Genomic DNA, 25517 nt, shown 5'->3' on the forward strand with positions numbered 1-25517 from the left:
TTCCCTTTTTATAAAAAAAAAAAAAAAAAGGACCCAATTTTTGGAGTTGTGATCTTACGCTTTTTAAAAGCATGTATATGTTTGAAATGTGTTATAATTTATATATAAATTTCAACCTATGGTTTTCATTCTTAATATATTCTTTTTATACTCAAAGACAAAAATAATCTCAGATTTCTTATTCGATAATAAATGACTCTACTAACGGAGCTATCAGATACCCAAAATATGTTATAATGTTAGTTGTGATGAATTATGTGTTCTGTTATAATCTGTGTTCCCTTGATAAATAGAAAAACTTATGATTTCTTCATTAATGTTCAAATTTTTAGGCACTTCACAAATCAAAAAATTTAAACTGTTGTTTTCTATTATAAGTGGGTTATTATTATAAATTAAATTGTTTTTTGTATTATAAGTGGGTTATTTATTTTATCTAATATTTAATATAACGTCACTTAAAAGCTTTTTGCTTGTTACTTTTTGTTTTAGCATTTTTACAAATATACTTACGTTTATTTTTTTTTAATAAATAAACTAGCTTTAAGTTTTTTGTTTTTTGTTTTTGTCACAATTTAGTAAAAGAAGTATTAGAAACCATATCTTTTAATAAAAACTATGCAAATAAACTACTGCAAACTACGGGATTGCCAAAAAAAAAATTGATTGCAAAAATTTTAATGGAAACACTATTCAAATAGTTTGAGGATGCAAATAAGTCATAGCAAACTATGTCGAAAATAAGTAACAAGAGGTCATAATTCGAATAAACAAGTATCATGGTATTAATTTTTAAAGGTGAAACAATTTGGTGTAATTATCTTGAGCTTTGATACGAAAAAATTTTCCCCTCAATGTTAATACCACGTTTCGCTGGACTATCCATATACAGGCTAGTCCTTCAAGCAAATAAAAAATAAAAAAAAAATGACAAAGTTTAGCTATAAAATTAGTTATAACCTAAGACTACAACTTTACTCAATAAAATAAACATTACTACATATTTCGAAAATCTAATCGTTGAATTGCATGTTCTCTACACTCTTAATATACATGTTGGATTTTATGTCAATCAGTTATAATTTACTATATGATCTATAAACTTATATTTTATGCATAATTTTAAACTACAAAAACTAACAATTAAAATAATTTATTAATAGCATAGCTATTGATTTTTAATTTTCTAGAAGTTTTGCAAGCATAAAGGATATAAGAAGAAGATATAATCCAATGGTGGAATTATCAACATTTACCTTCTACAAAAAGATATTGAGTAAGGTTGTAGCCTTAGACTACAATTAATTTTGTAACTAAACTTTGTAAAAAAAAAAAAAATGCAATTCACTCGGCTAGTTGTAGTGTTACTTTTAAAGGGGTTGACATCAAATGTCAGGCTCATCTGACTGTCAAAAGACTCAAAACTTGTGTTTTCTTATGCACTAGGCACAACTGTAACACAAAGTCTAAATTACTAAATACTCCCACGACATTCATGATGGGCTCAACCTTTGGGACCGAAGTTGACGAAACTGCCATTGAGCTCCAAAATTTGAACCACATAAACTCTTATGTGACGTTTGATATGAGGTAATGTTTTAGGATTCTCAAAAATGTTTAAAGATTCTCATATTTGCTTGCAAATCACACTAGGAAATCAGATACCAGAGTTATTTGGATTTTCCCTCAACCCCTTTTTTGTAGGAATGTGGATTCCCTTTAAAATAGGTGGGTATCTAGATTCCCAAGCTTAAATGATGTTGTACTTTTTATAAATTGACAATTTTAACAATTTTTCTTTATCATTTAAACAATGGAGATAAAACATAAAACAAATCATCAATATCTTATAGACCTAAACGTTGTCAAATTGTTTTGTTATGGATTAAGCTCTTTCAAAAATTATGGTTAAGAATTAATTTTTCTCCTTTTTATATCCCCTATTTGGGATACATTAGATGATAAAGTAAACTAAATTATTTATTTTTATTAACAAGATTTCCTTAAAGAATAATAATTTTAAATAGTTATTTTTATATTGTATTTGTCATTTTGAAATGTTAGACTATAGCTTTAATGAATTTGTCATAATTTATGGTTTACATTTTGTTTGTCATTATTTATTTGGAGGACAATAATAATAAAAAACTTGATATTGGATTTACAAATTTAAGGATAGTATGAGAAAAATAAATAATTCACTTAACATTCTTAGGAATTAATCAAACATTATAATATCACATTTCTAGGAATCTTATTTGATTTCCAATTAAACCAAACATAGGAATAGTTACATTTTAGGCATCTAGATTGTAAGGCATCACATTCCTAATAATCTGAATGTTAGGAGTAATGCGGATTCCTCCGTATTAAATGCTACCTTAGTCTTCTCTCGTATGCAAGTCATAGTTTTTGAAAAAAGCCAAACCAAACACTAAACTTTGAGACTCCAAAAACATAATGATTGCAGTGAGGTTTGGGAGCACAAGATAGCTGAGAATTTGATTTGAAACTCCCAAGGTGGTAACATTGTTCTTTTGTCTAAGATAGAGAGAGATGAAGATAGAGACTAGAGCTTAGAGAATGTTGATCCAATGACATTATTATTTTTTCACAATTCAATTTCATATAAATCAATAGTTTAAAATATGAGATTAAGGGTTCAATCCCCACTTACACCGAAAAACCTAATTGGTGTCCAAATCTAATAATAAAAGGCAATATCATAAGTGGATGCCATAATTTGAAACCATCTCTTAAAAAACAAAAAATGTAGATACATCTTGAACCCATCTCATTAATTATTTAAAAGTGATGCAATAATTATTTATATAAGTAATTTTCAAAGATTATTTTTTTAAGGTATCTAAATGAGAAATTTGAAATACTACACAAATTGAGTTTCTATGGCAACAAAGTTGAGTATTTTGACAACATATTAAAACAAGGACAGGGATTTTTTGCACACAAGCCTACAATAATTACTGCAAATAGGGACAGGTGTTAAAGAGAGAGAGAGAGAGAGAGAGAGAGAGAGAGATATGCAAGGGTCATGTGCAATGCACATGACCTAGTTTAAGAGTTAACTTCTCTCTCTCTCATGTTCAAACAGCACCCACACAAGGAGAAATTATATAGTTCTCATGGTGGATCACATCACTTTTCTCTCATTCTACTAAAAAACTCTCATTTGTTTAAAATTGCTGAGTCAATAATTAGTTTTTGTTTTAAAAAATTTTCTTACTCAGCAATTTTAAACAAGTGGGAGTCTTTTAGTGGAATAGTGGACAAGTGACGTGGCCCACCACGAGGGCCTTATAATTTCTCCGACACAAGCCACCCTCTCTCTTTCCCTCCAGACCCACCTCTCTCTACACTCTCCTTCTCTCTCATCCTCCTTTTCCCCCTTTGTTTTTCTTAGGACCCCCACACCGACAAAAGAATCACGTTTATGACAGGTTGATTTTTTGTTGTTACATGGTTTTTGAGAGAGTTTTATTTTGCATGAGTAGTGTTTGAAAATTTTTAATTATGGTATTGTTGCTTGGTTTTGTTTGGGTTTTGAGGAAATGGGAAGAGACCAGTGCTTTTTTACGGATTTTGTTTTGTTTAGTTTGTGAGAGAATGAAGAAAATTAAATTTTGTTGTTTTGTTTTGAGGTAATTAGATTTTGAAAGCTTGTTTTTCTTGTTGACTGGATTCATAGAAATTTTGGTGAAGATAAAAGATTTATTTTGCAGTATTGTTTGGTATTGAGGGGTTGCAATGATTCATTCATAAGGAATGCAGTCCCTTTTTTTAGGGATTTTGTGGGGAAATGTAGGGAAAGTAGTTTTTTGTTTTGCAGATTATTTGATTGTGAGGTAATGACAATTTGATTTTCTGTTGTTTGGCTTTGAGGGGTTACATTGTTTTGGAGGATCACATTTATGACAGGTTGATTCTCTTTGCCAGTCTGGAGTTCTTGAGGAAAACAAAGGAGGAGGAGGAGGATTAAGGAGAAAGAGAGAGGGTGGCTTGTGTGGGTGCCATGACTGCCTTCTGAACATGAGAGAGAAGTTAACTCTTAAAATGGGTCATGTGCAATGCACATGACCCTTGCATATGTGTCTCTTTTTTCCCTGTTTGTAGCAACTGCTGCAGGAATTGTGTGTAGGAAATTCTTGTCATTAAGGACACAAAGTACGTAAAAACATATCAAATATAATAGACCAAACTTAAATACTATTCTTTAGGTGTAAAGCATGGTTAAATTTAATGCCAAAATATTGTTTTCAACCCTAAAATTTGCATGAATTTTGTTCTAGATCTCTAAACTTAAAAAAAAAAAAAACAATTTTTTCATCCATAAACAACATCAATTTCAGAAGTTCGTTTTCATCTTTAAATTATTAAAAATATAAAAAAAATAAATTCATTAAATTTTTAGAATTTATGTAAAAAATGAAAAATTCATGTAAACTTTGGAGACAAGAACAATATTTTGGCATAAATTCAACACATGATTGCAATTGGATTGATCAATTAAGAATAAGTAATTTTATCTTGTTCAACAACAATTAAATTTAATGCAATTAATCATGCATTTTTCATAAGCCTTGTAACTCAATTTACACTCCCAAGTGTTTTCAACAATGATATGCAAAATTCAAATCCCCCAACCTCCAACTACTAAATTACCACCAAAAAAAAATCAAGCAATTAATTCATAAAATTAATTATAATATTTAATATAATTGAAGTTCATTCCGAAAATATTAACCATAATAAGTATTATACATGAAACATAACATAAATGCAACTAAAGATTCAACATACGAGTAGCACATCACGCGAGGAACTAGTATATTTAATAACTGTGAAGCAAGAATATTTTGAATTCATGTCAATCTGTCTTCACATTGAAGTTTCATTCAGATTCAGCCAGTTCGCTCCACGTATCTCCATAAGACCTAGGCCCATAAGTAAATTGGGAAGTCATTAAGATTTTTTTTTTCTTGCAAAAAATTAAAAAGAAAATTGTCACAGATATCACATTCTAGTCCAAAAGTTTGCATCTTCACAGATCCTAAAAACTTCATGAAACAATAGACCAAATTAAAAGGCATTTGATTTTACCTTAAAAGGAAAAATTCTACAGTCGAACAAGTATATTATGTTTGGTTTAATCGGATCAAGTTTAAAGATTCTTGTGAACAAATTCTAAAGTTACTATTATGCATACGAATTTGTTAAAATTGTAAGACTTACTTAAGATCCTCAGCCAACTCTCCCAAAGTCATAAATTTTGCTGTCCATCCTTTCTTGCGAATTATGTGATGGATTCTAGCTAACCTGTTAAAAAAAAAAATCATTAGAATGAAAATAATAATTGAAACAACAAAATTTAATCAAATTTATTCTGAATAAATACCAAGATGCCAAAAAGGAACATCATGTCAATGCAAAATCTTTATAATAAAAGTCATACAATATATTAACAACCCAATAGGCATAAAAAAAAAATGCAAATTCCAAGGGTTTTATTGTATTAATAGGACTTATTTAGTATTTGGACTAGTGTGGCCGATACCGTACCGGTACCGGCACCGGCCGTACCGGCCGGTACATACCGTACCGGCCAGTGCACTGGTACCGGTACACTTCTATATTGTACCGAAAAAAATACCGGCCGTACCGGCCGCGTACCAGGTATACCGGCCAATTTCGGGCAATACCAGCCGGTACCGGGCGTACCGGCCGGTACAGAAAAAAACTTTTTTTTTTTTTTTAGTTTTGTAATTTTTGAATTTTTGTAAAGGCATAATGGTAACTTATTTATATTAACTTCTTAGTATTATTTGTTTTCTTAGTATGCAATGAACAACTAAGCTTTCTATTTTTCATATTGTGTTTTTTTTTTTCTTTTATTTGATACTAAAGTCTAAAACTATGAATAATTTGTTCTAAATTGAGGTAATGTTTTATAATAAACTTTTATATTTACTATAATATAAGTGAAATATTATATGTTTATAAACATGGTTCTAAAATTTTTGGTGTGTGTGTGTGTGTGTATATATATATAAAATAGCGGTAAATCCGAAACGGTACACCGGTATTGACCGGTATCCGAAATATATTGTACCGGTGGCCAAATCGGTACAGCCTCCGGTACGGTATTGACTTCCTTGATTTGGACTAGTACTATACTAGTAAGAAACCAAATACTACCAGTACAAGAAAGAGTTTTTTCTCCTTCTCTAAGTAGAGTTCATACAAGCTCTTAAATACATTAAAAACCTATGTTTTCTGCTTTTTTCTTTCTTTTTTTTACAATCCCATAATCCTTTTTAAGCAACCCTAAACCTTGGATACACAAGTTCTCCAAACCCTAAACCCATAACTACTCTCCACTGGTAAGTTATAAATTCAACTGAAAGGTCTATATTATGCACCAACTAAACTCCAACGTAAACTCAAAATAGGACCATGAGTATATAAATAATTAGAACATGCAAGCACATGATGAGATTTCTTTGAATTATTTGAAAGCATAGTAAAAACGAAAAACAGACATACTTGGATTTTTTTGCTCGTCTTTCAAACCTATAGACCAAGATGCAACACGATCAAATTAGTATCAACTCAGTAAAAGTCAACAATTAATTTAAATTAAATTAAAAAGTAAAACCAAAAGCAGAACTTGCCACGAGCTCACTATGTCTCCTGAATGGGCAAACACATTCCAAATTACCAGACAATAAACTACAAAAAAAAAAAATAGAGTAGCGGAATTAGTGTTTGGGTTAGGGGAAGAAGAAAAAGCAAAATCCAATTACTACATGACAAAAAAAAAAAAAAAAAAACAAAACAAAACCCTAATCAATTAGCATAAATTTGTACCTATACAGAAACAATCCACCAATAATTGCTCAGTAAAAGTAAAATCCTCCGTAGAATCCTCCATTGTGTAATTTTAGAGAGATCGATCGTACAAGAAGAATCTGAAACACGATGCAACCCTACTGTTAGTGTTATTTTTTGGAGTGGGCGGTGCTGAACATCAACTATTTATTCTATTAAGTTTGGGGGCTGCGGTTTTTTTTTTTTTTTAATTATTATTATTATTATGGGTTAGGCCAGACTTTAGTAGATTGGGTCAACCTCAGCCCGGTCCATATTTGTGCCAAGTCACTGCTCTTCTTTTTGCTCAAATCTTCACTTGCTCTATCATGGTGGAACTCAGTTGCAACATGAAAAGGCCAATGAAGCATGCGGCATACTGCAATTGGCACAATCAATGAACACTGACAACCCCTCCAAACCTAAAATTGACTTTGAGAGAGCAGGACCGGTCCACCAAAAATATGATTAACTACATCAAGTTTCTGGACAAGACCTCTGATATATGGTAGCGGTCAAAATCTCCAACCGCCCCAGCTCAAACCAACACAAAATCTTTCTAGCTATTTATTTAAAATTTTTTAAAATAAAATAATTTTGGCTTATTTATTTATTATGGAACGCAAATATTACTGGCCTAAGAAAATCAAGGAAAAAAACGGCTATTTTTTTTTTTGAATGGCCTTATGTTGGTTAAAACCATAATCACTTAGTTTACCTAGCTAGTAATATAGATTGTAGCAATTTTCACCTTTTATGATTTTAAGTTTGAACAAACGAAATCGTTCTTTCCATTTGAAGATGAAAGGCTAAAGCACAATCCTAAACATAAAAGCTTTACTGATAAATCCTAATCAAAAAGCTTTACTGATAATACGTACTGATGCATGGAAGTTGCAATAATCTATAGTATATATACATAGCAATAGCATACAGAATAGTGGCTACTTTAGGAATTTTTTTAGGATAGTCATTAAGAAACTTAAGTTATATAAAATTTACTAAAAAAATAATTTGAATATATCAATATTAAAAAAAAAACACACACACACACTCAAATACATGAAATATTACAATATCTTTCTACTAACAAAGAGAAAAAAAAGGACCAATAAGATGAGAGTAATATAGTAAGAGAAAGTTTGAAATGATAATAGACAGAGAGAGATGAATGACAGTTGCTAAAACTATGAGCAGAGTTACTAAGGAAAGAAAAATTAATGCGACTGCAAAGCCAAAAAAAGTATAACTGCCGGCACCTCCAATGAGAAATTATGACCACAGTAGGAAAAAGAATATACATCAGGAATCCTGAACTCTTATCTTTTTTCATAACATCAATAGGAAAAAGAAGCATCTACTGATAAGAGTCCAGAATATGTACACATTCAAAGCTAAAGCAGCCGGTTGTTTGGCTTTAGTCAAACTTCTATCATGAACTGTTAAAAAAAAAAAAAAAAAAAGGCCTGTGTCTTTTCAAATGTATTATTGATTTCATGTTTCAGAGCCTCCAATTGACAAGCCACTTGATTTTCCTTAATGCACAATTCTCCCAAATCCTTATACCAAAATTATTTGCTTCATTCCTAGTTGTCTTGCTTTCAGAATTTTCATTAGTCCTGTTCCAGACCAAACTCCCCTGGCCAGTCCTGTGGTCCTCTTGTCAATTCACTCACATTCCACACTAAATGATAATAATTGCAATCATTGAAATCAATCAGCTGGAAAGTGAATCATCCAGACTATCATCAATTTTATTTAGCTGAAAGTATGGGAAAAAGACAACACAAAACAACTTGGTAGCTATGGACTCAATGCCTTAGTCCAGAATCCATAATGCAAAAAAGAATTTGCCACTTGCAAGTATTAGTTCAGAATCCATAATGCGAAAAAGAAATTCTGATCATCAACATCCAAAGGTAGTACAATAGAATCTGACAGGATGGAAAGAATGTGCAACACTTGGTAGCCATGGACTCAATGCCTTAGTGGTGCTCGTGCTTCACCTCAAAAAGCCCATCAGGTCCTGGATCCCAAAAGAGAGACACCAAATAAATTTGTTTGACATGTGAATAATAAAATACAAAGATTTCTGAAAGTATCATCAAAAGAATATGTTTAAAGGACTGATAAGAAGGAAAAAATAAATCAATAGTCATGCTTCATTTAAATCCCAACAAAAAAACTATTGCATATTAAATCAAAGTTTAAGTGGGGTTAATGGGTTACAGTATGAGCAATATGCTTAACCCTATTATACTCATACCCAACAAACAGAAGCTTTCCAAGATAAAGCCCTAACCTTATTCCTAAATTTCTTTAGGGGGAATTACACAAAAAAAAAATAATAATAATAATAATAATTTCCTAGGCAATCCCATTAAGGTGAAACTATTCATGAAAATAAGCTATATTTGGAATTTATGCATGACACTAGTTGCTTATTGCATACAGCCAAGAAATGACCAAGCCTTTGTACCTGACGACCAATTACAGCCATGGATTTGCTGCAATGGTTGCCCTGGTCGCAATGACAGCATCCATCCTTCCCTTTATCTCTGCCAAATCAGCAATGATAATGTTGATTCCCCCATGAACAATGTCCACGTTACGATCAATCTGTTCAACTTTCTGCTCCAGACTTCCCAGCTTGGAAATTTGGGAAAAGCAGTAGGTAGAAAGTCCAAGAACAAAAATCTTGGCTCCACCCTGAAAGTAACCCTTATATTTGGAGAACCACAATGCAAAACGAGCAGCTTGAAAGAAAAAACGAGCAGCTTGAAAGAAAAGACCAGCAGCAGGCCTATATAGAAACAACAACAAAAATAATTAAATTAAAATACTTGTCAAATTGGAATTAGAATCTTCCCCCTCTCTCCTCGAGCTCTCTGACCAAAGGAAATGGAGCTTCATGACAAAAACCAGCAAGAAGAAATAGAAATAGAAAGAAATTACCTAATGAGACCGAATTTTGGAATGTTGCTAATTGGAGGAGTACTTTTCCGGAGGCCTCCACCAACAACTGAGCCATTTCCTCTGGTTTCCCTCCACGCCAATCGAGCGGACAACCGAGCAGTAGCAGACATCTAGTAGAAATTGAAATGCTATCAAAATAAAATGATCAATACAAGTCAAAAAGACAATTTATAAGAGTAATCAATTTAAACAGAATTATTATTTGTTAAAACTGAAATCAAAATTTAAGAGTTCTCAATTTAAACAGAGTTATTCTATCACAATTGAAATGCTATCAAACTGATTAATACAAGTCAAAAAGAATATTTAAGAGTTCTCAATTTATACAGAATTATTCAGGTAAAATTGAAATGATATCAAAATATTAATACAAGTCAAAAAGAAAATTTAAGAGAGAATCTGAGAGGAAGAGTGAGGGAGAACCTGAGACTGAGACGAATTCTTCTGTAATAGGTAAAATTGCAAAGCTATAAAAACGATTAATACAAGTCAGAAAGAAAATTCAAGAGAGAATCTGAGAGAGAGAACCTGAGACTGAGACGAATTCTTCTGTGATTCGTAAAATTGCAAAGCTATCAAAATGATTAATACAAGTCAGAAAGAAAATTCAAGAGAGAATCTGAGAGAGAGAGAGAGAGAGAGAGAGAACATGAAAGTGAGAGACAACCTGAGACTGAGCTAAGACCGAGAGAGAACCTGAGACAGAGAGAGGAGCTTGCCTGAGATGCCCCGAAGTGGTTCTGAGGTTGTCCTCAATTTTTCAAATTTAAATCTTTTGTCTTGGCGCTAAAATGTGAGAGTCGGTTAGATTTTTCTTTTTCTTTTTCTTTTTTTTTTCAATTAGAAATTTTATTTTTAATAATAATAGTATTCGAAACAAAACAACTAGGCTTGGCGCTAAAATGTGAGAGTCGCTTAGATTTTTCTTTTCTTTTTTAATTAGAATTTTTATTTTTAATAATAATAGTATTCGAAACAAAACAATTAGAGTGCTATTTAAATTAAAATTCCTTTTCTCTAGCTCTTCATATCCTTTAGTTCTTTCTAATTTATTTATATAAAGTTCAAATCTGAAAAGTGAAGTGAAATAGAAACAGTATAAAAGTAATATATAGATAGAAATAGTTTAAAAGTAATATATATATTAGAAATGGGATTCAAGTGGTTGAATCATGAGCGGAAGGTTGACACGTGCCGAAACAAACGACAATTCTTTTGCCACCTGAGGCATTAATTTGCCTACTAAAATATCGCTTGTTTCAACCCAAGACCCCAACATCACAATTCCATTTTTGTTGGTGCTTGAAACAATTTTGTCTTCTCCATATTACTATATCTCTAGAGTCAATGATTTTATACGAGAAACTTCTACACTCAATCACTTCCTGCCATTTCTCTTCAATTTTCTGTTAAGGTCTATCCTCTACTCAAATTGGAACAGTGATCAATTTCTAGGTTTATTAAAAAAGTTGTGAGTATGATTAATTTAAATAACAATTCTAAAAACAAAACAAAAACAATAATTGATTTTTTCCATTTATATAAACAATAGTATAATTATGTGATTTAAATCTTTTTTATTAAATTATGTTTTTCATATATAAATAAATAAATATATATATATATATATATATATATATATATATATATATATATATATATATATATATAACTATGTATTGTTGTTGAATGCAAAGTTCATTATATATTCTATTACATAAAACTTATAAAAATAGAAAATACTTTTAAGTAACACATGTAGTATTTAACCTACAAATTTTACATTATATTTTTATAAAATAATTATATTAAATTTTCCCATGAATTGCATAAGTCAAAATGTCCATGCTCATTTTCTAATCAAGGTGCCTACAACCACACCCAAATCCACAATTAATTTCACAACTTGCTTAGGTGTTAAATTTTAGTACTTACATAGGACCAGTGTGGGTACTTGATGATAAAAAAAATTAGGTACACCAATTAGAATTCACAAGGCGATACATAAACATGTTGCGGATTTAGGTGTAGAGTTGGGTGTGTCTCTAGAATTTACTTTTGCAAAACATTGGAACATTGACTGCACTAAAAGGACAAACCAGACATGCACACAAACAGTGTAAGTTCAACATAACAAATTTCCAGTATAATATATTGCCTTGATTTCCACATAATTTTCAAAAATGTACGGTTTCCAACACTATCAGGGTTTGTTTAGTATAGCTTATTTTTCAGCTTTTTGAAAATGGAGTTGTTTGAAATAGTTGTACCTCAAAAAATAATTTACTACACTGATAAAACTGTGAAGCGGCCAAAATGTCCATGCTCATTTTGTAATATTTCCTTTGGTTTGGCTTGGTACAGTTTAGTCTCCGAAGTTTCAATTATCATGTTTATACCCTGAACATTTAAATTTTTGATCAATTTGGTTACTAAATTGATATAACACTCTTTAACTCCATGGCTTAAAGCACTACTTCAGATGCCAAATGGCCACTAAATCTAACAATGTAGCATGCAGATTAGGAGATACAAAAAGATTCTAGTAACCTTCACTAATAACATTATCGCCAAAACATAATTGTTGCAACCAAACCAATGCATTAGACCCAATGAAACATTCTGTCAACAATATAAGAAGCAGGGTCCAGTAACAAAGCAACAGCAGATCCCAAGCCAAATTTAGGCACTACAGTATAAGATCTTCTGAACCTATGTTACCATTAGTCCAGTTTCGCCAAGATAGCATGAGTACTTTCTATTGTATTTGTGAAAATAATTGCAGAAGCCACTTCAAGATGCAGCAAAAATAAATTCAAAATTGATTCTAATGGATTCAATTTTAATGCGGGGCCAATTTAAGATTGCATTCACAAATGACAATCTTCTCAATAAATTCTCATGTAAAGTCCACACTAAATTAACTACAGAACCACTGAAAAAAGATTTTGGAAACTCATGAAAAAAATAATTGTATTATCTTATATCATGTGATCTGATTTAAGAACTTCTATTTGTTGACCTCTTCATATTCTTCTTCTGGGGGCTGCTCGTCACCCTGATATCCTCCTGAGGACGATCTTCCTGAGCCTTTAGACATGTGCTCTCCAATCTTTGTAACAGCTTTATTTGCAGCATCAACCTTCACCTTGATCTCATCGATATTTTCATTGGACATTGCTTTCCTCAGATCCACAACGGCAGCCTCTATTTCTGATGCAACCTCAGTAGGAATCTTGTCCCTGTACTCACCCAAGCTTTTTTCGATGCTGTATATGGTTGTGTCAGCGCTATTTTTAATATCAATCAAAGTTTTTCTATCCTGATCTCTTTGAGCATGCATCTCAGCCTCCCTGACCATCTTTTCAATCTCAACCTCAGAGAGCCCTCCAGAGGATCAGATTGTAATCTGCTGTTCTTTACCTGTTGACTTATCCTTAGCAGAAACCGTAACAATTCCATTTGCATCAATATTGAACATCACCTCAATTTGTGGCATGCCTCTAGGTGCAGGAGGAAGACCAACTAGCTCAAACTCACCCAAAAGCTTGTTGTCAGCTGCCATTTCACGCTCACCTTGGAGAACTTTGATTCCTACCTGAGTTTGATTGTCTGCAGCAGTAGAGAAGACCTGAGACACAAATGCATGAAAATCAAAATTTAAACCTTATATTCTTACAGCTAGGTGCAACACAGTGTTCAAGTACACTAGCAAAAACAAACACTTAAAGAAAATAAGAATTAAAAGCAAAACGTTGATAAGATAACCTCCTTTTCTTAGAATCCAGTCTCCTAAAAATGGCATTGGCATGCCCTGCCAAAGGTTGGGTTAATCTATGCTTTCTAAATACAACTGTCTATCTACTGATTTTACAACATATATGAGTATATATATAGTCTTCTCATCAAGCAGACAGGGCAAATAATTATGTTATAGTATTAACTTTTTAATTTAAGTCTACTACTTCTCAGTTCTCACCCTGATCCTAGTTTTCTGGAATTTGCATTTTAGTAGATAAACTGACCTGTGACTTCTTGGTAGGGATGGTTGTGTTCCTGTTGATCAACCTCGTAAAGATGCCTCCAAGAGTTTCAATGCCAAGTGATAAAGGAGTCACATCCAACAGAAGCAACTCCTTAACATCTCCACGAAGGATACCACCTTGAATTGCAGCTCCCATAGCAACTGCCTCATCAGGATTTACTCCTTTGCTTGGGGGCTTCCCAAAGATTTGTGTAACTATCTCTTGTACCTTGGGAACACGGGTCATCCCTCCCACAAGAAGAACTTCATTCACATCCTTGACTGATATCCCAGCATCCTTTACACAGTTGTTGCATGGATTTTTGGTCCTCTCAATCAAGTGATCCACCAAAGTCTCAAACTTTGATCTGGTCAGTGTGATATTAAAATGTTTAGCACCAGAAGCATCGGCAGTTATAAATGGAAGGTTGATATCAGTCTGACTTGTAGATGAGAGTTCTATCTTAGCCTTTTCAGCTGCTTCCCGAAGCCTCTGCAGTGCCATCTTGTCCTTTGAAAGATCAATCTCGTCAGTTCTCTTAAACTCATTCACCAAGAATTCTAGAAGTGCATTGTCAAAGTCATCCCCTCCCAAAAAAGTATCTCCATTTGTAGCTTTGACCTGTTAAAAAGACTATTAGCTGACTCATTTACGATGAAGAAACAACACAGCAAAAATTGAGTGATGCATACCTCGAAGACACCATTTGATATTTCCAGGATTGAAACATCAAAAGTTCCACCTCCAAGATCAAAACAGCTACAAGGCCTTCTTCGCTGTTTAGCCCATAAGACAGTGCAGCAGCAGTTGGTTCATTAATGATTCTTTGGACATCTAGACCAGCAATTCTTCCAGCATCCTTTGTTGCTTGCCTCTGTGCATCATTAAAATAAGCTGGAACAGTGATCACAGCTTTAGAAACTGTTTTACCAACGTATGCCTCAGCAGTTTCTTTCATCTTGGTAAGAACAAATGCCCCATTCTGTTCTGGAGAGTACTGCTTTCCATTGGCTTCAAGCCAAGCATCTCCAGCAGGGCCTCTAACAATCTTATAAGGCGCCATCTTCATTTCTTTTTGTATTTGAGGGTCATCAAATCATCTCCCTATGAGACGTTTGGTACCAGAAAATGTGTTAGATGGGTTGGTCACACCCTGACGTTTGGCTGGGGTTCCCACAATCAGCTCCCCTTTCTTGTCAAAGGCAACCACTGACGGTGTGGTTCGAGATTCTCAATAACTTTGGGATTCTGCAGAAAATATCAGTGAAATAGCCAAAGAAAATTATCATGGAAAATTAACAATAAGGAAGGAAATTAATTTTTTTTACATAATCAAAAAAGTTAAAATGAGGATGAACAAACCTTTCCCTCCATAACTGAAACACATGAATTGGTGGCACCCAAGTCAATACCAACAACATCGCTGCCAATGGGCCTAGAACTGTGTATGGTTTAAAATAAAATAAAAATAAATAAAATCATCAAAGAGGCTTGCATTGGGAACATACAATAAACTGCAGAAAGAAGAGATATACCTAAAGGGTCTTGCCAAGGATGCCCATTTGTTAACAAAAGGAGAGGTAGCAAATGATGTCTTGGCACTGCCACCTATGAACTGTGGGAGTAACAAGGCGCAAGAAGATTTTTATGATCAAAATAGTCACATGCATGAGACTTCGCAAAACATGGATTAATAAAAATAACATTAGGATATGTAAAACCTTCCACATATTTGAGAAAAAATATAACTCAATTGAATAATGAAACAATGAAGAATGCATCTGTTAACTAAAAAAGAAAATAAATAACAGATTCCAAAATTAAAAAATCATCAACAACAAGAAAAAATAACAAGAAATCAACTACAATGACTAATCCGATTACAATCTATCATCGAATAGATTTCAAGGTAGGTACTTTTTAGTTTTCTTCGTTTTCCCAGCCAATAAAAAAAATAAAAACAGAGGATTTCCATTCTGTAACAAAGACAAAAGGGGGAAAAAAGAATAAAGGAATAGAACTTACGGATCTCCAAGCTGCTAAAGAAGAAGTTCGAAGCTTCTGATGCCTTAGAGACCGAAGAAGCACAGAAGTGGCCATAACTGAAGAAATGGTTGACTAGGATGTGGGGTTGAAGAATCGGGTTTTAGAGCATGAGAAAGAAAGAGAAACGTATGGTGCACTTGCAAAGGGTTTTAAAGACAAGGCATGAAAGTTTTCTTGGGCAACACGAATAACACAAGTACACAGGAGTGAGGCAAAAGTTATTACCATATAAAAATGATGAGAATACTGACCACAAATTTTTTTTTTTTTTAACCTTAATTGGGGCTATTGAATTTATGAGTGTAATTTTAGCACAATTATCATTCGAAAATTATTTTATGCAATAAACTAGTTGTTAAATTGTGAATCGTATAATTTAAAAAAAAATTATATATATATATATATAAACACATATATAAAGGTATATTCATTAGAAATTTTGAATATATTCAACTAATAACTAATTTATTAATCACATATGTAATAGTATTTAACAAGCTAACTAAATAAATCAAACTAGCATGTGTTTATGACATGCACATTCAAATTAATTAAACTCAATAGTAGTGTGTCTTTGTGTTAAAACTTATTTCTCTCTTTCTCTCTCCCTTATGTGTGTGTGTTTGTTTCTCAAAAAAAAAAAAAGTGGTAATACATTACAAATCACCCATAATAATAATTTCCTTTTATCATATTCATCATCTTGTCTAATCAACTCCATCTCAAGTCAATGTTATCATCATGTTTATCATTTTGCAAGCTTATCTATTCATTAAAATTGTCTTCATCATCATCAATATTTAATATCACTTCTTGTTCTCTTAGTTTAATAATTTTTTAAAAAATATTTCTTCTTCGCATTTTAATTTCTTAGACTTATAAGAATAATGAAAAAAATAAAACAATTATATTCTCAATTAATAATTTATTCATAGTATAGAAAATAAATTTGTAAATATGAAAGTGAAGTATAAATGTGTCTCCCAAATTTTGTAGGAGAAAGAGGGGAAAAAAAAAACTTATGGACATGTTATTTTATCAAGCTAAATTAAATAACCTAGTAATTTTGTGTTAAAAACAAGTCTAATAACTTGTTCAATTCAAATAAAAGTACAAATTTTTTTAAAAAGATTCATTTAAAGCATATATCTGTGAATCGTACGATGCATACGATTTTACACAATATGGACAATATATCGTACAATTCATGAGCATTTCTGATACACCCTCACGATACGTAACTTTTTACAAAAAATACAATACGTATCGTGTATCATACGATATTGACAACTATTTAGGTATCAATTGGAATTTGGACCGATAAGTGGCTTAATGAACCGAACACCTTCAAAGTCTTATCTCAACCAAATACACTACCAACACAAGCAAAGGTTAGTGCTCTCATTGATCCTCTAACATGCGAATGGCAGGCTAAGCTAGTGAAGCAAATTTTTATTTCAATCAATGCTTAAGCTATTCTTAAATTACCCTTTAGTGCTTGCTTGCCAGTGGATATATTATTATATTGAGCTAACAGGTGAATGTGGATGGGGCGGTTTTTGCTTAGTATCGACAAGCGAGTGTAGGTGTGGTAATTTGAGATCATGAGGGTAGAGTTATGGCTACTTCAAGTAGAAGTTTTCATCAACCATTGGGCCCCTGGAGATTGAAGCGAAAGCCATGGAGGTATGAGTGTCTTTTGCTTGGGATGTTGGTCTAAAAGATTTGGTCTTTGAATGTGATTCTAAGATACTAGTTGATACTCTTTTGGGATAATACACACCACCTGTGGTTGTCTCAAACTTCTAGCTAGGGTAGCTCTAAAGCTCCTAGATTTCCTATCAATAAAAGTCTCCCATGTAAAGCCTCAAGGCAACATACCAACTCATATTTTGGTGAAATATGTGAATGATATGTTAGGATTTGTGCCCTTAAATCCTATTGTATAATGCTATGTATGATATTATGTATGACATTATGTATGACATGATGTATGACTTAATATTGTGATTGATAAAGTTATTTTATTATTATCTAAAATAATGGTAACATGAATATGGGACATTATCATATAGTCCATGAGATGCATTGTATGTGATTTATGTGAAAAGTCACAAAAGATGTAAATCACAAGTTCTTTGTAAACTCAAAATTTATAGTTCGTAGTCGGTGATGAAATTGGACATTTCATCTGCGAAGACTATAACGTATCAACTAAGATGGTTTGTCTTGATCATGGAAGTGGAGACTTCTAGTTGATATGTTGATATGTTTTAAGAGTTAAGACATATTGAACAGGACTGCTATGAGATTTATTATTCTCCTAATGACTGTCAAATGAATAATAAATCTCACGACTTCTATTTGCATGAACTCTTAATCCTGAGAGAATAATGGACCTGATCATGAGGTATGGGTTGCTTTGATATATCAGGAGTAAGATCTAAAGTGACGGTCAAAATCTCAGTATGTTGGGCAGCCACATTTAGTGTTGATGGAACATATATTCTCAAGATGGAATTCATAGTCTCTTGATAGAGATATAAAATATTCCCTTGAGATAAGTTTAATGGGTTCAGTTATTCAAAGAGTTAGGCCTAACCACTTTAGTAAGAAATTGCTCAAGTATATATTTATGAAATTGGATTTCATAAATATATAATGAATAACTTTAAAGGATTAAACCGGGTACTCAAGGATAAGATGTAGTAATTTACAAAGTGACAGTCTACATTTATGACTTTGTGTTACTACGAATATTTTATGAAGGGGTTGCATGTATAATAAAGTCTTGGGATATAATTTATTAATAAGGCCTAGAGTGCAATTATATTTATATAATGGTATTAAATATAATTAATGGTAACTTTGAACTTGTCAAGAGTTGATGGAAAAGCCCAAGGCCCATTGGAGCTAGTGTCTTATTGGTCCCTTTTGGTCCCACTTCAAGCCACACACTAAAGCCCAATTGGAAAGACCCAATAGGCCAGCCCAATTAGATAATTAGTTAGTTATAAAGGGAGAAATATACATAATTTTTTATGAGAAGAAAGAGAAAATAAGAAACGGTGTGTGAGAGAGTGTGAGACACACTTTCATTCTCTCTTGAAAACTAATTGAGAGACCACACATCTTGGGCGTAAAGTGGAATTGGAGTGAAGATTAAAAGTGTTCCCAAGTGTTTCTAATCTTTGTTTTGAATTTCTCCACACCAAGGTACGCCATTTTGTTCTTAAATTCTGAAATTTACATAGTGCACGTTATCAATCATGAATGAAATAGATCCTTGTTTGTTGCTTCCGCTATGTGTTTCGTATGAGATATAAAATCAAAATTTTTCCTTCAATTGGTATCAGAGCCAGGTTTTCATATCATGATTGTATAGCGTGTGATTGAATTTTAGAATTTAAAAAAACTGTTATCTTTGTCTTTCAATTTTTTGCATCATTTGGATATAATGAAGAGAATTGCATCACTTGTGTGTGTGTATATATATATATATATATATATATATATATATATATATATATCCGTGTCTTCACAAGGATATATATTATTGTTGATCGAGTACCGTGTTCTTAGTTTTGTCAATGGAGATTTTAGTTATCAAACAGTTTCGGATTGAAAGGCATTGTTTTGTGGCCTACGGTATCTTTGTGATACACCAAGACCAAATGAAACATGCTCAGTATATGTTGAAGCAATTGTTTTATAACTGTTCTTTGTTTGCACCGCTTGGCCTATTGTTTTCATGGCATGGATTTAATGTAATTGCATGGCTTCCATGGCTTGACTTTAATGCTTGGCTATCTTGTGTTTTTGAGAGATTGAATCCGTATAAAGCAATCTAAGCCTCTGAAGGTTACGTACATATATATATATATATATATATATATATATATATATATATATATATAAAGTAATAATTATATATTACATATATTAATTTGTATATTATATTATATATAATATAATATGAATTTTTATATGTAATAAGGGTTTTTATTACGTTATATATATATATATACATATATATATATATATCCATATATATATATATATGTTAATGCTAGTTTAATGAAATTTATTCCTAATGAGATTAGGATTATATTTTTTTCACGTGTCTAGCATTATTATGGTTTTTGACCTTAAAAACCATTATTTTAAAATATCTAGTGGGAGAGAGATACAAGGGTTGGATCTCATGGCCTCCATTGTTGGTTCATAGTAGTGTGAAATATATACTTTGTCTTTGCCTCGAGCTTAGCATTCCATGCGGAGAGTATTTATTTCATGGTCCTACAAGATTGAATTTTCTGGTTTATAGTGGTTTGATAAACACCTTGTTTTAACTTCGAGCTTTGCATTCCATGCGGAGGATGTTTTATCATGGTACTTCAAAATAAGCCTGTTAAAGGGATGAAATATGATTACACATGATTCTAGACAATGGTATACACTAGACTAAATATTATAGTATCCTCTAGGCTGAGTTCTTACTATTATTACTTAGAGGCTAAATGTAAAACGGCATATTATTAGTGTTTGATAAGAGTTATCATGATAGCACTAATAATGAGAATAGTTCTCAATCAATCATAGTATTTTATGTTCACTCTATGCTGAAGGATATTGAATATGAGATTAGGTTGTCGTTGCATATATTATTTTATGATTTTTGTTAAGGTTCCATATTATATGCTTATATGCTAAATTGATAATGTCTAGTTTACTTATTATATTCATGTTTATTATTTTCAGATTTTATCATGGCATCATTTAGCTCACTTGTTTCTATTCTTAACCAAAACAAACTGACTAGATCCAACTATGTTGATTGGAAAAGAAATTTGGACATTGTTCTTACTGCTGAAGGGTACAAATATGTGCTTACTCAACCATGTCCTACCTTTACTTCATTAGATACTCCTCTTGAGGAAAAACAGCGATATGATCGTTGGCAAAAATCTAATGAGATGGCCAAGTGCTATATCCTAGTATCTATCTCAAATGTTCTACAGCATCAAATGCAAGATGTAGAACTTGCTTCGAACATAATGCATAGTCTGAAGGAGATGTTTGGTGAGCAAGGCCGTTCTGCAAGGCAAGAAACCATGAGGCAAATTTTTAATACCAAAATGGCTGCAGGAAGTTCAGTGAGGAAGCATTGTCTTAGGATGATTGCTAATCTGAACACATTAGAAGTTTTAGGTGCCGACATTGATGGAGAATCCCAAGTGGATATGATACTCCAGTCACTACCAGAATCATTCAAAGAATTCAGACTCAATTATAATATGAACAAAAAGATTTATTCTTTGTCTGAATTAATGAATGAGTTAGTGGCAGCGGAAGGCATCCTTGGTACTTCTAGTGTTGAAGCCAATGTGGGTGAAGCTTCTACTTCTCAACCTAAGTCGAAAGGCAAGGGTAAGAAGAAGAAGAAGAAGGACTTCACTAAGAAAGATGGTAAACAAATTGCCTTAGGGGTTGCCAACAAAGGAAAGAAAACCAAAAGAAAGTGTTTCCATTGTGGTGAGAAAGGACATTGGAAGAGGAATTGTCCAATATTCAAGACTGCCAAGAATAAGGGTATGAAAAGTTTATTTCTTCTTGAAATATGTTTGGTACAGAATCCAACGGATTTCTGGTGTGTGGATTCAGGTTGTACTAATCATATCTGCAATTCTTTGCAGGGGTTCCAAGAGACCAGAAAGTTGAATGAGGGAGAACTATTTCTTACTTTGGCTGATGGGAGCAAGATTCCGGTTGAAGCTGTTGAAGTGTTTAATTTGTGTTTTAAGTCTAGAGTTTTAATATTGGAAGACTGTTTGTATGTACCTAATGTTCGTAGGAATTTAATTTCTGCAACTTACTTAGGTAAACATGGATATTGTATTATCCTGAAAGACAATGTTGTAATAAAGAAGGATAAAGTGTTTATTTGTTTTGGCAATATTGTAGATGGTCTTTATATTTTAACTCCTGATAAGCATGAATTATACAATTCTGAATTAGATAGTAACTCTCATGTGAAATCATTAAAGAGAAAGTTTCCTTCTACTAGTGATGCATATTTATGGCACTTGCGTTTAGGTCATATTGATTCAAGTAGGATTCAAAGACTAATCAAAGATGGACTTTTACAGCTCATGGACTTTGATGGTTTTCCAATTTGCGAATCTTGTTTGGAAGGTAAGATGACCAAACGACCTTTTAATGCAAAGGGTAGAAGAGCCCAAGATTTGCTAGAATTAGTACATTTAGATGTATTTGGCCCTATGTCAATCCAAGCAAGAGATGGCTATGAGTATTTCATTACTTTCACTGATGATTACTCTAAATTTGGTTATGTGTACCTAATGAAACGGAAGTCCGAAGCCTTTGAAAAGTTCAAAGAGTTTAGGGCTGAAGTTGAGAATCAATTGGGTAAACACATAAAGGTCATTCGATCTGATCGAGGTGGCGAATACCTTCTTGGTGATTTTAAGGATTACTTGACTGAAAATGAGATTATATTCCAGTTGACTGCACCTGGAACTCCACAACAAAATGGTGTAGCAGAAAGAAGGAATAGGACTCTTTTAGATATGGTTAGGTCCATGTTGAGTTATTCGACTCTACCAATTTCTTTTTGGGGATATGCCTTAAATACTGCAATGTATCTTTTGAATTTAGTACCTTCGAAGTCTATTCCTAAAACACCTATAGAGTTGTGGAATGGGCATAAGCCTAGTATGAGACATCTCCACATTTGGGATTGTCCAGCACATGTGTTGAAAGGAAAGCCTGACAAGTTACAGTCTAAAATAGAAGTGGTATTTTTTGTAGGGTATCCAAAAGGGACAGTTGGAGGTTTATTCTATGGTCATAAGGATAATAAAGTGTTTGTTAGCACAAATGCCAAATTCTTGGAAAATAACTATATGAATAATTTTACTCCGAGAAGTAGAGTTGTCTTGGCTGAAATGAATGAACCTGTACTTGAACAACCAATCGATGAAACTAGGGATGATGTGACTATATTAGATACACCACAAGATACTACTCATGAGATGTCTAATACACAGGTGCCTCGTCGTAGTGGGAGAATTATTCGGCCTCCTATAAGATTCATAGGTTTGGGAGAAACTTATGAGGCTATCTCAGAAGAGGCTGAATTGGATCCTTACACTTATGATGAAGCAATAAATGATATAGATGCACATCATTGGGTCCAAACTATGAAATCTGAATTGGATTCTATGTATTCCAATTATGTATGGGATCTTGTAAAGGCGCCTAACGGCATTAAACCTGTTGGTTGCAAATGGGTTTACAAGAGAAAAAGAGGGATAGATGGAAAGGTTAAAACCTTTAAAGCAAGACTAGTGGCGAAAGAGTATACACAAAAAGAAGGTATTGATTATGATGAAATTTTTTCGCTAGTAGCCATGCTTAAATCTATCAAAATTCTCTTATCCATTGCTGCTCATTATGATTATGAGATTTGGCAAATGGATGTCAAGACTGCATTTCTTAATGGCAATCTTGAAGAAGAAATATACATGTTGCAAGCGGAAGGTTTCATAGCAAAGAACCAAGAGCATATGGTATGCAAGTTGAATAAGTCCATTTATGGACTTAAACAAGCATCTAGGTCATGGAACATCAGATTTGATCAAGCAATCAAGTCATTTGGTTTTGAACAAAATCTTGATGAACCATGTGTGTACAAAAGACATCGAGACAAAGTAGTAATGTTCAGAGTGCTTTATGTTGATGATATTATACTCATTAGGAATCATGTAGGGGTAATTTCATCGGTTAAAGTTTGGTTGTCAAGCCAATTTGATATGAAGGACTTGAGTGAGGCTAACTTTATTCTAGGGATCAAGCTTTGGTGAGATCGCAAGAATAAGATGTTAGGCTTATCACAAGCTGGATATATAGATAAGGTCCTAGAACGGTTTAGCATGCAAAACTCCAAGAAATGATTGCTTCCTTTTAGACATGGAGTTCCTCTGTCTGATGACCAAAGGCCTAAGACTCAAGAGGAAGAAAATATGATGAGACAAGTTCCTTATGCTTCTGCAGTGGGAAGTCTCATGTATGCCATGCTTTGTACTAGACCAGATATTTGTTATTCAGTTGGCATGGTCAGCCGATATCAATCAAATCCAGGACCAAAACATTGGCAAGCTGTAAAGCATATTCTCAAGTATCTTAGGAGAACGAGAGATTATATGTTTGTTTACCGGTGTGAGGATTTAATTCCCATTGGCTATACAGATTTAGACTTTCAGTCAAATCTAGATTTCAGAAAATCCACTTCAGGATGTGTTTTCACCTTGGGAGGTGGAGCCATAAGTTGGAGGAGTGTTAAGCAATCTTGTATTGCGGACTCCACCATGGAAGCCGAGTACGTTGCTGCTTGTGAAGCAGTAAAGGAAGCTGTTTGGCTCAAGAAATTCCTTTCTGATCTTGGTGTTATGAGAATGGAACAAGTTCCCATCACATTGTTTTGCGACAATAGTGGAGCGGTTGCACAATCCAAAGATCCAAGAAATCACAAGAAAGGAAAGCACATTGAGAGGAAGTACCACATCATTCGAGACATTGTTACTCGTGGAGATGTTGTGGTAGCAAAGATTGAAAGTGCAAATAATCTAGCAGATCCCTTTACCAAAGTCTTGCCTCAAAGGACTTTCGAGTCACATTTGGAAGCAATGGGAGTTAGATTAGTGCACAATAGTCTTTAGGGCAAATGAGAGATTGTTAGGATTTGTGCCCTTAAATCCTATTGTATGATGCTATGTATGATATTATGTATGACATGATGTATAACTTAATATTATGATTGATAAAGTTATTTTATTATTATCTAAAATAATGGTAACATGAATATGAGACATTATCATATAGTCCATGAGATGCATTGTATGTGATTTATGTGAAAAGTCACAAAATATGTAAATCACAAGTTCTTTGTAAACTCAGAATTTATAGTTCGTAGTCGGTGATGAAATTGGGCATTTCATCTGCGAAGACTATAACGTATCAACTAAGATGGTTTGTCTTGATCATGGAAGTGGAGACTTCTAGTTGATATGTTGATATGTTTTAAGAGTTAAGACATATTGAACAGGACTGCTATGAGATTTATTATTCTCCTAACGACTGTCAAATGAATAATAAATCTCACGACTTCTATTTGCATGAACTCTTAATCCTGAGAGAATAATGGACCTGATCATGAGGTGTGGGTTGCTTTGATATATCAAGAGTGAGATCTAAAGTGACAGTCAAAACCTCAGTATGTTGGGCAGCCACATTTAGTGTTGATGGAACATAGATTCTCAAGATGGAATTCATAGTCTCTTGATGGAGATATAAAATATTCCCTTGAGATAAGTTTAATGGGTTCAGTTATTCAAAGAGTTAGGCCTAACCACTTTAGTAAGAAATTGCTAAAGTATATATTTATGAAATTGGATTTCATAAATATATAATGAATAACTTTAAAGGATTAAACCGGGTACTCAAGGATAAGATGTAGTAATTTACAAAGTGACAGTCTACATTTATGACTTTGTGTTACTACGA

General features: G+C 32.9%; 1 protein-coding gene, 1 long non-coding RNA gene and 1 pseudogene across 2 annotated transcripts in view; all 3 read right to left on the reverse strand.

Moving 5' to 3' along the window:
* LOC142624430 (uncharacterized) overlaps nucleotides 1-25517 on the reverse strand; it is a 47793-nt gene that overhangs the window by 16901 nt on the left and 5375 nt on the right. The gene's annotated exons all lie outside the window — the stretch shown is intronic.
* LOC142623404 (uncharacterized) lies at nucleotides 8593-10627 on the reverse strand. The gene is made up of 5 exons (XM_075796811.1): nucleotides 10529-10627; nucleotides 10285-10433; nucleotides 9841-9989; nucleotides 9365-9688; nucleotides 8593-8911 (listed from the first exon to the last, which is right to left on the reverse strand). Exons 3-4 carry the CDS (start codon nucleotides 9969-9971, stop codon nucleotides 9376-9378), a joined length of 444 nt encoding a protein of 147 aa, XP_075652926.1. The 5' UTR covers nucleotides 9972-9989; nucleotides 10285-10433; nucleotides 10529-10627; the 3' UTR covers nucleotides 8593-8911; nucleotides 9365-9375.
* Nucleotides 12720-15986, reverse strand: LOC142626208 (heat shock 70 kDa protein, mitochondrial-like; annotated as a pseudogene).

Source organism: Castanea sativa, chromosome 2 (genome assembly GCF_040712315.1).
Source record: "Castanea sativa cultivar Marrone di Chiusa Pesio chromosome 2, ASM4071231v1".
Lineage (NCBI taxonomy): Eukaryota > Viridiplantae > Streptophyta > Magnoliopsida > Fagales > Fagaceae > Castanea > Castanea sativa.

Coding starts and splice junctions, on each gene's coding strand:
- LOC142623404 (XM_075796811.1), bottom strand. CDS start 9,971: ATGTCTGCTACTGCTCGGTTGTCCGCTCGATTGGCGTGGAGGGAAACC. Junction 9,689..9,840: donor CCAAAATTCGGTCTCATTAG/GTAATTTCTTTC, acceptor GTTTCTATATAG/GCCTGCTGCTGGTCTTTTCT.